Source organism: Papio anubis, chromosome 7, assembly GCF_008728515.1.
Source record: "Papio anubis isolate 15944 chromosome 7, Panubis1.0, whole genome shotgun sequence".
In the NCBI taxonomy this organism is placed as follows: domain Eukaryota; kingdom Metazoa; phylum Chordata; class Mammalia; order Primates; family Cercopithecidae; genus Papio; species Papio anubis.
In genome coordinates, this window is record NC_044982.1 from 88,319,131 (window position 1) to 88,333,091 (window position 13,961).

Genomic DNA, 13,961 nt, shown 5'->3' on the forward strand with positions numbered 1-13,961 from the left:
TTTGCTTCATTCCCCCCAGAAAGATGTGATCCCCATAAATCTTTATGGAGGCAGAGAGACCGATGATCTGTCTTCCGTAACTGCTTCATGCTGGCTTGGGGCATAGTCCCTACCTATTGGAAATCAACGGAACTCTCGCCCCACTCTGTCTAGTGGAGGCAGGGTAGCTTCTTGATGACCAGGAGTAGTGTCTGGAACTGGCTGGAACCTTTGTTGCATGATCATCTGAAGCTTGATGGTTTCTAGGCGAGAGGAAATGAATTTAGTTAAAAGATTTAATGAGAACTTCAGGCAGTGGATACCTATGCTTCCAGGAACATTTTTTAGAGATTTGTAGGAGAAAAACAAAACCTAGTCTGTTCTAGGATCTATGTGTTTCCTTAATGTCTTAATGCAAGCGACTCCATTTTGGTTTGATTTGGTTTGGTTTGTTGGGGCCTACTGCATGAGTTCAGTCCAAAACAATGGCCTCCCATAATTTTGTTTTAAAAAATTCCCCCTTTTGGTCACATTCTCACTTAGGTGAGAGTGTGACCAAAACTTAGGGCCTTAGCACCTCTCTCAGTTACCTTCATTTTAGGTTTCTGGTCTCAGTGTGTGATTCATAGGTTATGGTGTCCTCATGTTCACACATTTCTTTCAGCTCTTGTCATTCCAGTTGAAAACAGACCATTTGACATTCTAGAGATGGCTGTGTGCAAGCATTTAAAACCTTTAAGAGAATACAGTGCACAAGGGAAACTATTATTGTTATTATTATTATTTTTTTTTTTTGAGACAAGAGTTTTGCTCTTTTCTCCCAGGCTAGAGTGCAGTGGTGCGATCTTGACTGACTGCAACCTCCGCCTCCCGGGTTCAAGTGATTCTGCCATCTCAGCCTCCTGAGCAGCTGGGATTACAGGTGTGTGCCACCACGCCTGCCTAATTTTGTATTTTTAGTAGAGACAGGGTTTAATCATGTTGGCCAGGCTGGTCTCAAACTCCTGACTTCAGGTGATCTGCCTGCCTCAGCCTCCCAAAGTGCTGGGATTATAGGTATGAGCCACTACTCCTGGCCAAGACCATTGTTACGACTATTGGGAGGATAATACCAAGAGTTTGGAGTATGCTTCTTACCCGGGATTCCCATAAACCAAACCACCTAGAATCAAATAGATCAAAGAATGAGCTCAAGAGCCTACTCATTTAACCAAGCGGTCTTTTTGTTAATGCCCTACAATGAATCTCTATACTTTCCATTTGATGTATTTCTCCATAGGCCACAAGTGCCAGCAGCTCCTCTGTTCAGCCATTTCTATCATAACTTTAACAAGGGAATTTAAAGTCTGTTGTGTAACTGTAGCCTTTACAGAAGAATCTGTTATACAGCCTATCATGAGGGAAGCATTTCTAATTATTGCTTCTTTTGCAATGGAAAAGGGCCATGGAAAAAGGACCTAACAAATGATGCCCTTCTAGAAGATTGAATGCCTCCTAGCAATGTTCTCTTTAACTCGTGATATGGGTTAAGAGAAGTGAACCAATGTTCTGTTTCTGACTGATTATGAGGCAATGTGTGTACCATTAAAGTTTCTCACCTGCATTGGACCTTCATATTTTATCTGTCAAAGTATAAGGTTATTCATATATGAGACTGGCAGCAAAATCCTTCACAAATAAAAGTGTACCCCATAAGTGCATACAACAGACCCCCTTTTCATTTCTGTTGTTCTTAGAGACATAAACAAAAAATATTCAAAGATAAGAGTCTCATAATAGTAGAAGTCTTGATCTGTGATCTTGGGAAAAGCTGTTCACATCAAGGATGCCATGTTCTTCTGGGGAGAGACTTCCTTGGTTAGCTTTATCTTAAGGGTTCCTGTGGGTGTACAGCTCCAAGAGTGTGGAGGGACCCTCCTCAGTTGTGAGATTATGAACCCAAAGTTCAGGGTTCCAAAATTTTGCTGCAATGCGGATGGCAAGGACAATCTTTCTCTGATGTTCTCAGAAGATCTAATCTTTAGGTTCTAGATTGTGAAGGGGTTGATTGTCCTCAGTGAACCATAAAAAACTTTCTCTACCTGGTGAAAATACACCGTGGTATAATGTCTTAGTTTTATAACATGAGCCTTCTTGCATAGGAGAGCTTTTATACAACCAGAAAACATGCATTGAAAATAACAATTGAATGAAATCACTTTATAAAATGTTTAGATGGCCCATCAGGTGACCAAATGTACCTGAAGCTTTGATTGTTTTCCTAGGAATATGGGCCCAAACATTGGTTATAAACGATTTCAGTAATTTGTAAGTCACCACACCAGTATATTCAGTTTGGATCATTTTATCTTTTCTGTGATGAGTCATCGAATGCAGAACTTTTAATAATAAAAGCTTTAAGGACTTGGAAAGGACAAGGTGACCATCCTGGTTCTCAGTGAGTCCATGCTTAGTTAATATTAGACTTATATCCTCTTGAAAGCCAGTTGTTTCTCCAAATTAGCTGCATAGCACTAGTAACTGATGGGTTATCATAAGGTAATTTGACTTAGATCGTGGAGTTCATTCATAATGTATATCGAAACAATTTCAGTATTAGCTGGTTTAACATGAAAATCTGACAAAAAGTATTTTCTTAAAGTATTTAATTCATTCTTGTTCTAGTTGTGTTAGCTGCTTTATACAAGGAAATTTGGTTATTTCTGTTTTTTAACCCTTTAAACTAGGCAAAAATGTACATTCCCATGCTTTCTTATAGTCTTTTATGAACAACACCTTTCACTTTTCTTACACACCTTGCATGTAAAACTGTTTCTTCAGTAGTCTCAGTTACATGTTACAATGTTAACTCTTAGTGACTTTTACTTTTGGTGAAAACTTTGATAAGTTTGGGGTTTTAATTAAGTACTAGGTGTGAGGCGCCTAGAACCCAGAAAGAAATGCGGATAAAGTCTGACTCTTTCTAGCGTCTAACTCCATGTGTCCCAGGCCCTACCTAGCTGTAAAACAGGCAAATTGTACAGTTAAGAGTCATAGTGGCATTTACAAAGCATTTAGGAGGCCTAAAATCACCTTTAAATTGTACAACATTTCTTGCATAAATTCTTTTTCATAAATTCTTTCGTGACTTACACAGACCATCTATTACATGCTTGGACTTTCTGACTTGTCCTAAACATCCCCCTTTTAAACTAGCAGTTATTTTACTTTAGGACAAGAATTTATCATACAAGATCCTTTCTTATGTAAAACCTTCTTTGCATAGCTAGAGGGCATGGCTCATTTCACATGTCCCCAAGATTTATCTAGAATCTAATGCTCCAGAGTAAATTAAGGAATTTTTAAAAGTCAAAGAAGCAGTTTGTGACCTTAAAGCATTTAGCAAACCTAATATCTGACCTGCATAATTTAGACCAAATGTTTACATTTGTGAAGATATTTTTATTTTACCAATACTCTTTAAAACTGTCTTTATTTCCCAGAGATTACTTAAGTCACATGAACTAAATGAAAGGCAATACACTTTTTACTTTTCTGACAAAATATTTGATTTAAGCTCTTAATTAACCAGTTAATTAAAGCTCTTTTATGTTATACACACAACGCATATAAATACACAGGTATAACATAAAGGATTCATTCCCTGAGCCAGGAATTGAACCCTAAACCGGGCCACCACTGTGAAAAGAGAAAGTACAGCCACATAGTTACAAGGTCAAACTCCCAAGGACATGACTGACCAATTTGCTGGGCCATCTTGAACAGTGGGCTTTTGGGGCCCTACACGCACAGTTTATCCTAAGGTACCCCTCTTTATGACAGAACAACACAGGAAGACACACAAAGCACACCAGATTCACTACAGCTTACAACCAGCCTCAGAATTCCTTTTGTATTAATTAAAACTTTATAGAGGAGATAAACAGTGACATTTACCTTTCATTTAACCAGTTTGCACAGAGAGAGAGGCCAGAGTCTAACTACTAAGAAATTCTTGCCCTTTTGATGGCATGCCAGATTTCTGGGCTCTTTCTCCCTAAGCAACCCTAGTGACCCTAGTCAACTGTAATGCAAACAAACACATTCACATGAGTTAAGAATATTCACAAATGGTTTACAAATTTTGGAGAAATTAGGCAGAGTGAGAAATATGACTCAAATTCTAATTACAAAAGTATAATCAAGACACTTAAAGTATCAGGAAGCCTAAACTCCAAAAAAGTTAGTTTAAGATTAAAAAGCTGGTGTGCTCCATTAATTCCTGTAGGCCCAACAAAGGTAGCCTAGGAATTCCAGATAAATGGGACAAATGATGACTTTCTAGAAACCCATAGGAAACAAAATACCCACAGAACCAAATAAAAGCCTTCCACTTAGGAACTTTAAAAAATCCTGGTTTTATATATATGCATACACGAGCAAAGCCCAGAGGAGAATAAACAGCAAACAAATGAAAACGAGAAGCACAAAGAAGCAGAAAACCAACCATAAATTTTCCTACTGAGTCTATCTTGGAGGCTACAGTGTTACCCAGGGCCCCAAAAAACCCACATAATGAGTATTTAGTTACTATTACACAATTCAGTTTCCTTAAGTTCACCAGTATCATTATACATCCTGTGCAATCAAGAAATTCACTCTAGGCACATGACCAATAAGTACTTCAGTGCCAGCACTATCCATGCAAAACAGTAAACATAGTGTGAAGCAATGCGTGCACGTATGTGAAATTTGGCTCTACACTAAATCCAGCTTCAGGCTTAACTATATTAAAGAATTGCCAAACTGCTAATGCTTTTTAAAAAAATTTTTTTTATTTTCTTTATTTTTGAGGCACTGTCTCCCTCTATTGCCAGGCTGGAGTGCAGTGGCATGATCTTGGCTCACTGCAACCTCCGCCTCCTGGGCTCAAGCAATTCTCCTGCCTCAGCCTCCCGAGTAGCTGGGACTACAGGTGCGGGCCACCACGCCCAGCTAATTTTTGTATTTTCAATAGAGACAGGGTTTTACCATTTTGGCCAGGATGGTCTCGATCTCCTGACCTCGTGATCTGCCCACCTCAGCCTTCAAAGGTTCTGGGATTACAGGCGTGAGCCATTGAACCTGGCTGCATTTCTTTACAATACTTACTTTATTTTAATCAAGACTAAGAGCTTTAACTGAAAACATTAATTAGCCAAATGTCTCCAATTCTCTATCAGGTTTTAAAGAATATTTTATTATCTAAACCTTTTCCACATCTTTCTCCACTACTTACTGGTTTCTTACTACGGTATTTCATAAATAACCTTTTCAAATCTGTAATCTGAACTAACTTTTAGATAACTTCTGAATTAGACACAATTATTATGTTTCTCACTAGTAATATAAACTTTTCGGCACATATTATCTACAGAATTATGTGTTAACTAGAATTCTTATCCTTAGTAACCTAAAACTTGTGTGAAACCCCAAAAAGCAAGAAATTCTGAATCGTCAGATGTGGGCATTTATAGATAAGAACAGTTCCACAATTTAGAAACATAATTCCCCATATCACATCCCTTTCTTTATTGGAAATGACCCAGATATTAAATGAGCATCAAAAATAAAGCATTTAATTTACACAAAAAGTTTACCTAAAACATTTATCCCATTCACTGTGCTCAGTTCTTTCAGTTTTAACAAGGGTGACATCAGACATCAATCATGGTATGTAAAATGAACATTGGTTTAGTCCAGAAAGGTGGGACAACTCTAAGGGGGGTGGGGAGGGGGGGCTTCCAGGGCACAGGTAGGTGAGAGACAAACAGTTGCATGCTCTTGAGTTTCTGATTAGCCTTTCTAAAGGAGGCAATCAGATATGCATTTATCTCAATGACCGGAGGGATGACTTTGAGTAAAATGGGACACACATTTGCCCTAAGCAATTCCCAGCTTGAATGTTCCCTTTAGCTTAGTGATTTTGGGGGCCCAAGATATTTTCCTTTCACAGATTTCTCTGATTTGTCAAAAAAAAAAAAAAGTCACGCTAACCAAGATCATTTTGTTTTGGCTAGGTTTATAGTTTTATAATCTTCTATGCCAAACGCTGACATCTCAAAATATCTAGCGAAGACAAACATAAAACCAGACAAAAAATGTATGCTGATAGTTCTGAAGGCATTTGTTTTTATTTTACCAGTAATTTTAAAGCCAGCTTGTTTAGTAAAGTTATACTTAAGTCACGTGAACTTAAAAATTGCTTAGACTTAGTTAATGTATGAGCACTCTTATAAGTCAGTTCAGTAAACACAGCATATAACAACAAATGTACATACAAATAAACACGTCTAGACATGTATACACATACACGAACCAAGATCCAATAGCTTGGAACCCTAGCCGTGAGATAGCAATACAAGCTCACCGGTTTTACTTCGTTTGCCGCAATAAATAATCCCATGAAGGCTGTGAATCAAAATTTCGAGTAAAGCATTTTCCATGGCAGTTTGATTTTTAAACGCCAAACCTCCCCAGACCCCAAAGGACACTGGGGCCAAACAGTTCCAAACAAGAGCACCACACATTAACCAGGCCCTCTGCTTAGAACAGCAGCACAAAAGCCTGGATACATGCAACACCATCCCACTTTCCCATTCAACGGCAAACTCCAGATTCCAAACATTGGGGCCAAACAGTATTGCAACTACGAGAGAAAGTTCTAAGGAGAGTTTAGTACTAGACCTCAGAACCTCTGCCAAGGGCGTCCCCTTTGTAGAGATTGAAGTCCAGAGGATCCCCGTGGGGTGTTCCCCTTTGGAGTCCAATCTTAGAGTATCAGACGTCTCTGACCTTAGGTGGGCACTGGTGCTGCTTTGTATACTTTTCCTCCAGAGGTGATGGCTTGCTGTGAGCTTTCCTTTGATACCTGGGTGTAATCCCCAACTTTCAGCATCTGTATAATTTGATAAGACCACACTTTCCCATGCTTCTCGTTCCACTAGAGTGACAGCCATGAACTGTAATGATAGGATGTGGAGCCTGAGTGGGCTTCTTTTGTCCTTAGCCAGTCGAGTAGGGGAGGGAAGAATTTATGGTTATGTTTTTCTGATTTCTGTGAGCTGCCGTAACATATTAATCAAACCCAAAGGAGAAGTCAGGGGAACTCCGATTTAGAGCCAGTTGATCAGAAGCACAGGTGAAACATCCTGGGGCTTGCAATTGGCATTAGAATTGTGGCTCAGTCTTCAATCTGTGTGATCTGATGGTATCCCCAGGTAGATAATGTAGAATTGAATTGGAGGATGCCCAAGTAGTGGTCTGTGCAGAGTTGCTTTGTTTGCTTACTGGCTGGTGGGGAGAAATCTTCACACATCTGAGGTCAGAAGCATGTTGTAAGAGAATAGTGGAAGAAACTGAGTTTATTTCTTCCTCTCATAACCCCAATGCTTTTTTCCCCCCTCTGTCTCTAAAGGCTCATTTTGAATCTGCATTTCTTAAAGTTTACAACCTTTCCGTCTAATTTCTCATAATCACTCTTACCAAAGAACCTGGGTCCCACCATGAGAGAAAACAGCCCATCAACCCCCTGGAATATTTTATTTACTGGCATTCACTTTGGTTGGTGTGCTAAAATGATTGAGCCATATGAAATTGCCCTTTGTGTGGTTTGAAACTGGGTCAGATAGCAATTTCATTCTCATTTTGGTAAAATTTAAGGACTTAGTGACCCATAAGAATATTGGAAGTATTTTTATTGCTATAGCATTTAAATAAAAATAATTCCATTTGTTGCTGAAATTTTTACTAAAAGAGTTGAGCATGTGATAGTAATTAAAACAAAATATTCTGTTTTATAGTATCAGTAGTTTGAAAAGAAATATTATAACTAAAATATAAAGTAAGTGCAATGGAATTAGACTTTGAGGTGGAACATGAAGACCTAATTTCTGATGTGTGACAGATGATATATCAGGCAATTAAGGAGATTATTTTGTTCAGGCAGTTGCAATAGGGAGAATGTTCACTAATAGGAAACCTCTTGAAGAGGAAGGAGAAAAGGTAGGGATTAATAAAACGGGAGTCATCAAGGAAGGGTAGAAGTAGGTCCTATTTGGGAATTGTATTTCAGTTGGTCCTTTCTGGTTAACCGTTTCTTGGTTTGAAAAAGGGTGTGGTGCTTATCCATTCTGGCCTTCTGAGAGCACTCAGGGCTAAGATAAAGTGTAACACTGTCAGATGGAACAACATTACAAACGTTTGTATTAATAAATCATATGGGATGCATACCACAGGTTGAAAGTGTGATTCAGAGAAAACTTATCAAAAGTTTCATTCATAACTTTAAAATCTATAGGTTTCTTAATATTTATTTCTCCATGAAAGGACTAAAACAGGGCAGCTTTGTGTTGTGGAGTAATCAACAATTGAAATTCAGGCTAAATCGGGAAGAAGCCAGCCATTAAAGACCAAGACTAGGCTAGTGGGCCATATTGTAGACGGAAGACCCAGTATAAGTGGTAGCCTTCCGAAGTCTTTTGGAAGTTGAAGATGGGAAGGGTGTCTATAAATGGGTCAGGGCAGAGAAGTCTGTAATTTTGTTAAAGGGTAAATTTCAAGAGTGCAAAATCACAACCCGTATAAAATGACCACGTATCAAAGATTTTATTTACCTTTTTAGTAAGGGAACCAGGCACAACCTGTTTAAAGGAGCAGTAAGAAAACCATGAAATCTATGTAGAGTGAAGGAATGTTAAAATGAGTTTACAGATGGAAGCAAAACTGATTTTTCCCGCTAGGGAGAGGGTTGCCTCTTTGTCAGACAGTTATTCACATATCTCTGGACAAGAATTATTTGAGGTGTGAAATAGCTCAAAGGCAATGAAAGGAGCAAAACCCTCTTCCTCCCCAGGGTCAGATTGTTCCCAGAGGCTCCAGCATTCCATTGTCATGGTATTCAGTAATCTCTTTTGCTTATGCCAAAGTCCTAAGTTTTTCCTTGCCATACTCCCTCTATAGTAACTACTTGCTGCTTCTGATACTGATGCATTTTAAGTTGGAATTTCATTGGCAATAGCCATAATCTAGTTTGACCATATAGCAGTCTAACTTTAAATTTTTATATATAAATTGGAGGTGAAGGTTAGTGAATTTGAATTAGCTCAGTGGTTCTCAATTGGTGTGATTTTGTCCCCCAGGGGACATTTGACAATGTCTGCAGACATTTTTTTGGTTGTCAAAATCTGGCACGTCAGGTGGGAAGTGCTTTGGGCGTGTAGAAGGTAGAGGTCAGGAATGCTGCCAGACATCTTATAATACACAAAACAGCTCCCCACCACAAAGTTATCTGGCTCCAAATATTAATAGTGCCAAGATTAAGAAACCCTGATAGCCATTGAAAACTGTTAGAGGGAAGCTCAAGTTTCTGCTGTGTTAAAATTAAACATAATTTTATGCTCTCAAATCTGTGTGGAAAGCATACATTTCATTGTTAAGGTCTTGAAATAATGTTCCTGTTACAATTTTCCATTTTAAAAATTAAGCAGTCAGCATACCCTTTAACTTGAGAGAGTTGGTGATTAAGTGGAAACAGTTGCTTTCTCTTGTAATAAGTGTATAGCACTTAGAATTTTTTTTATTACTTTTCCTATTTTAGGTTTCACTGAAGAAACATCTTAGAGAGTCGTTGCACCTCTGAGATTTAATGTTTACAACTTGGAGTTGTTGACCTTCTTAAACATTTTGGAAGTCAAAATGAAAGTTTTCTGTGAAGTTTTAGAACAGTTATACAAGAAGGTACTTCTTGGAGTCACACTTGAAAATGACAGCCATGATTACATCTTTTATCTCAACCCAGGAGTTTCAGATCAAGATTGCTCTACAGCCACCTCCTTAGAATGGGCAAACACCTATGGTATCCAGGGCAGGCATCAGCCTATCTCTGTCGGTGTGGCTCCCATTGCTGTAGCACCTGCATGTTTGAAGACCAACTCTCTGATGAGCAGTTCCGGAGAAGTAATGCTCCTTCAGTTAACAGTGATCAAAGTGATGACAACCCGGATATTGTCTGTCAAAACTGAGTTCCATGCAAAGGAGAAATACAGAGATATAATTAAAATTCTCTTAGAATCAGCCAAAGTTGATTCTAAATTAGTAAGCCATTTGTTTTTTTTAAAGATCTAGATATTTAAAATAAAAATTTTAAGAACATTCAGCAATAGTGGTTAATTGTATTTGTTTTCCTCTAGATCTGTATGTTCCAAAATTCAGATAAATTGTTATGTCACATGGCCGCCCAGTGCCTTGCATTGCTTCTCTATTTCCAATTGAGAGAAAAGGTAAGATAAGTAATCAAAGTGCGTTATTATTTCTCTTTCTTAATTTTTTTTTTTAATTTAAATGTTTTGTGGAGACAAGGTCTCAGTGTGTTGCCCACTCTGGTCTCAAACTTCTGGGCTCAAGCAATCCTCCTGCCTTAACCTCCCAAAGTGCTGGGATTAAAGACGAGAGCCATGGCACCCAACTTGTTTCTCTTATAGTTTCTTTAAAATTGCTCTTTGACATTTGATTTTTACCCTTCAAATGTTCGTATTAATAAGACGTTTGCTCACATAATAACATATGTAAAACCATAAAAATTTAAGAATAGAATAGGTTATTTGTGTCAAGGATTAGAGTCTTAAATATGTTGTCAATCTTAATCAGATTCTTAACCTGAGAGGTGAGTTTCACGTAAGAGTCCGTAACTTTCTGCATATTCTCAAACTACTAGGTGGACCCCTTTCCCCTAAAAAGATTTAGGAACCACCTCTTGAGAACAAGCCTATGTTCACAGGTTTAATGTAAATTCTAACAACAATCCTCAGCATAATGTAAAACAATATAAACAAATTCAGAGTTGAGTTTTTCTCTTATCTCTGAATTAAACAAATGAAGTATCTACTGACTTTTCAACCATAATCTCTTGCTTCTTTCAATAACTTTTTCCTGAATATAAAAAGTGATATTATAGTAGAAAATTTGGAAAATAGACAAAGTATAAAGAGCAAATTAAAATTAAAAATTCACCACTTAGAGATAACACTGCTAACGTTTTCATCTTCCTTTTTTATTTTATTTTTATGGCATATTCAAATTTTTTACTTAAATTATATTAGGATATTTCTGTTCCTTCTCAGTTTACCACATATTATCATACTTCTTTTGACCAAATGTGTAAACAATGTGGTATACAGTTGTGTTATGTAAAGAAAATATTGTATTTTAACTACTTTTTTTTTTTCTTTGAGACAGAGTCTCGCTCTGTCGCCCAGGCTGGAGTGCAGTGGCCGGATCTCAGCTCACTGCAAGCTCCCCCTCCCGGGTTTATGGCATTCTCCTGCCTCAGCTTCCCGAGTATCTGGGACTACAGGCGCCCGCCACCTCGCCTGGCTAGTTTTTTTGTATTTTTTAGTAGAGACAGGGTTTCACCATGTTAGCCAGGATGGTCTCGACCTCCTGACCTCATGATCAGCCTGTCTCGGCCTTCCTTAACTACTTTCTTTATTTTCTCACTTGCAGATAACCTTAAGTAATTCCTGGATTGCTTTTTGCCAGAAAAATCTTTCTGAATACTCTGAGAGTAATAAAGCAATATACTGCCTCTGGACTCTTACAGCAATAATAAAAGAAATCTTTAAAGATTCATGTTCACAAAAAACAGGTATGGATTACATGGCCCCATAAACAATCGTCATCTTGCTCCTGGGAGTATTGTATTTATAATGAGAAACAAAACTTACTTTGGAACATCTGATCTGTCTTAAAGTAATGAAAAACTCAGTCTCTTCCAATATATTTTGATTGAGGATAACCTGTTTTAAAAGAAAAAAGCATAAGGAAAAAAGTAAAACTTTTCATGGTCGTAAATCCCTTGCATTGTTTGATGCTACTGATATTCATACAATGAATTTCTTTTTGGTTATTTTTTTGTTTTTATTTTTTTGAGACAAGTCTTGCTTTGTTGCCCAGGCTGGAGTGCAATGGCATGATCTTGGCTGACTGCAACCCTTGCCTTGCGAGTTCAAGTGATTCTTCTGCCTCAGCCTTCCGAGTAGCTGGGATTATGGGTGCTCACCACCACACCCAGCTGATTTCTGTATTTTTAGTAGACACAGGGTTTTACCATGTTGACCAGACTGGTTTCAAACGCCTGACCTCAAGTGATCCACCAGCATCGGCCTCCCAAAGTGCTGGGATTACAGTTGTGAGCCACTGCACCTGACCATAAAATGAATTTTAACTGTGGTTCTTAGCCATTACTCTGTGTAACCTCATTTGTTAATGTTAGAGGTAAACATTCCAAATCTGTTTTTTCATCTTATAAAGTGATATATATAAAAACCGAATTGTAAAATTATTTGAAGACTGCATTTTCCCTGTTTATAATTCTTATTTTTATAATTGCAGAAATTCTAAAGCAGTTCCTGACTCATTTCGACACTATTTTTGAAGTGTTTTACAATTCCTTATTCTCTCAGCATTTTGAAAACTGCCAGGATACTTCTAAAATAGTAAACATCCTGATATGTTTCCTGGAGTTGCTTGAGTTTCTCATAGCCTCCAGAATCTACCTGAAGTTACATTTCACTTGCCAGAGGATTTTATTTTTGAAACCATCTTGCATGCTAGAAGTTATTACCTGGCCTATTCAGGCTTTTGTCAAAAGGAAGGTCATCATATTCCTCAAAAAATGCCTTCTCTTTAAAGTGGGTGAAGACCTTTGTCGTGGATCTGTACCTCCCCTAATGCCGCCAGACCATCATGTAGCAATGGACATGCTGGCTTTAGCTAGTGCCGTTTTGCAAGCTGTGAATTCGGGATTGTTGAAGACACTGTCTGTTTATGGAAAACATTCCTTTTTTGGAGGTGATGAAGTTCAACCTGGATGTGAACATATCGCTAGTCCAGATCATGTCATCCTTAGAGCAGCAAGCTTAGTTATAATGAAATCCTTGGAAATCAAGTTTCAGAATTGTTCGTCAGCAAGTGAAATGAAAGGTAATTCCCCGAACTCCTTTTGTATGCAGCGTGTAATTATTAAGTATAGTAATTCATAATTATCAAATCTCAAGACTAATATAAATTCCACTAATTTAAGCTGTCTGTTATCCTATTTATAACTTGCTACATTTTCCAAAAAAAAAAAAAAAAAAGAGAACTGGATTTACCTTTAAGAAACATGTCAGCTTTTTGTGGCTACAATGAATTTGTAAAGTATAAGGAATGATTTAGGTTTAAAAAACTTGCTGTTGAGTCATCTCAAAGTAAGTGATGGAAATTCATATTCAAGTATTTATAGCATTTTATTTATATTAATCCTTCTTTTTAAAAAAAATCTAAAGTGCAGTTGCATGACCATGGCCCACTGCAGCCCTGGCCCGCCTTCAGCCCATGCTATTCCTCCCGTCCCAACCTGGGAGGTCCCATCCTGGGAGATCAAGGCTACAGTGAGCTGCGATCCATCGCACACCTGTACTCCAGTCCTGGTGTAACAGATGGAAATCCTGTCAGAGAGAGAGAGAGAAAGAGAGTGAGGAGACAGAGAGATTAAAGAAAAATGTGTTCACTCCCACTTAAGTGTTGTTACTATTGTTAGTTATTGTTTCTTTGTTATTGTTATGTTTACTGTTTGTTTATTTTGAGGCAGGGTCTTGCTCTGTTGCCCAGGCTCACTGCAGCCTCAACCTTTTGATCTCAAGCGATCCTCCCGCCTCCATTTCCCTACCCCATTTATATTAATCCTTCATACAATTATTAATTCTACTAATGTAGATTATTGAAAATTAGATATTGATTTGAAGCTAATATATGAGAAGTTATATTGATAAAGAAATTGTTACATATAGAATTTCCAGGATAGTAACACAGGAGTTCAAAGTCTTCCATTTTACTTGAGAAAAATGAATAGTAAATGTCTCTAAACAAGCAGCATACAGATTCAGTGAAAAGTTTGAATGTGAGCAGTGACATCACTGAATTGC

The 13,961-nt window shown here is 37.8% G+C and overlaps 1 protein-coding gene across 3 annotated transcripts in view; it reads left to right on the top strand.

The window, feature by feature from the left end:
- The window catches only part of LINS1 (lines homolog 1), a 30,019-nt gene that overhangs the window by 11,617 nt on the left and 4,441 nt on the right, over positions 1 to 13,961 (top strand). The window contains exons 2-5 of one of the 3 annotated variants that reach the window (XM_009210999.4): positions 9,596 to 10,092; positions 10,188 to 10,277; positions 11,500 to 11,641; positions 12,388 to 12,978. In XM_009210999.4, coding sequence (XP_009209263.2) covers positions 9,694 to 10,092; positions 10,188 to 10,277; positions 11,500 to 11,641; positions 12,388 to 12,978 — 1,222 coding nt within the window. In that variant the 5' untranslated portion in view covers positions 9,596 to 9,693. The remainder of the gene's footprint in view (positions 1 to 9,595; positions 10,093 to 10,187; positions 10,278 to 11,499; positions 11,642 to 12,387; positions 12,979 to 13,961) is intronic. The other 2 variants (XM_017960962.3, XM_031668295.1) reach the window with 2 other exon arrangements.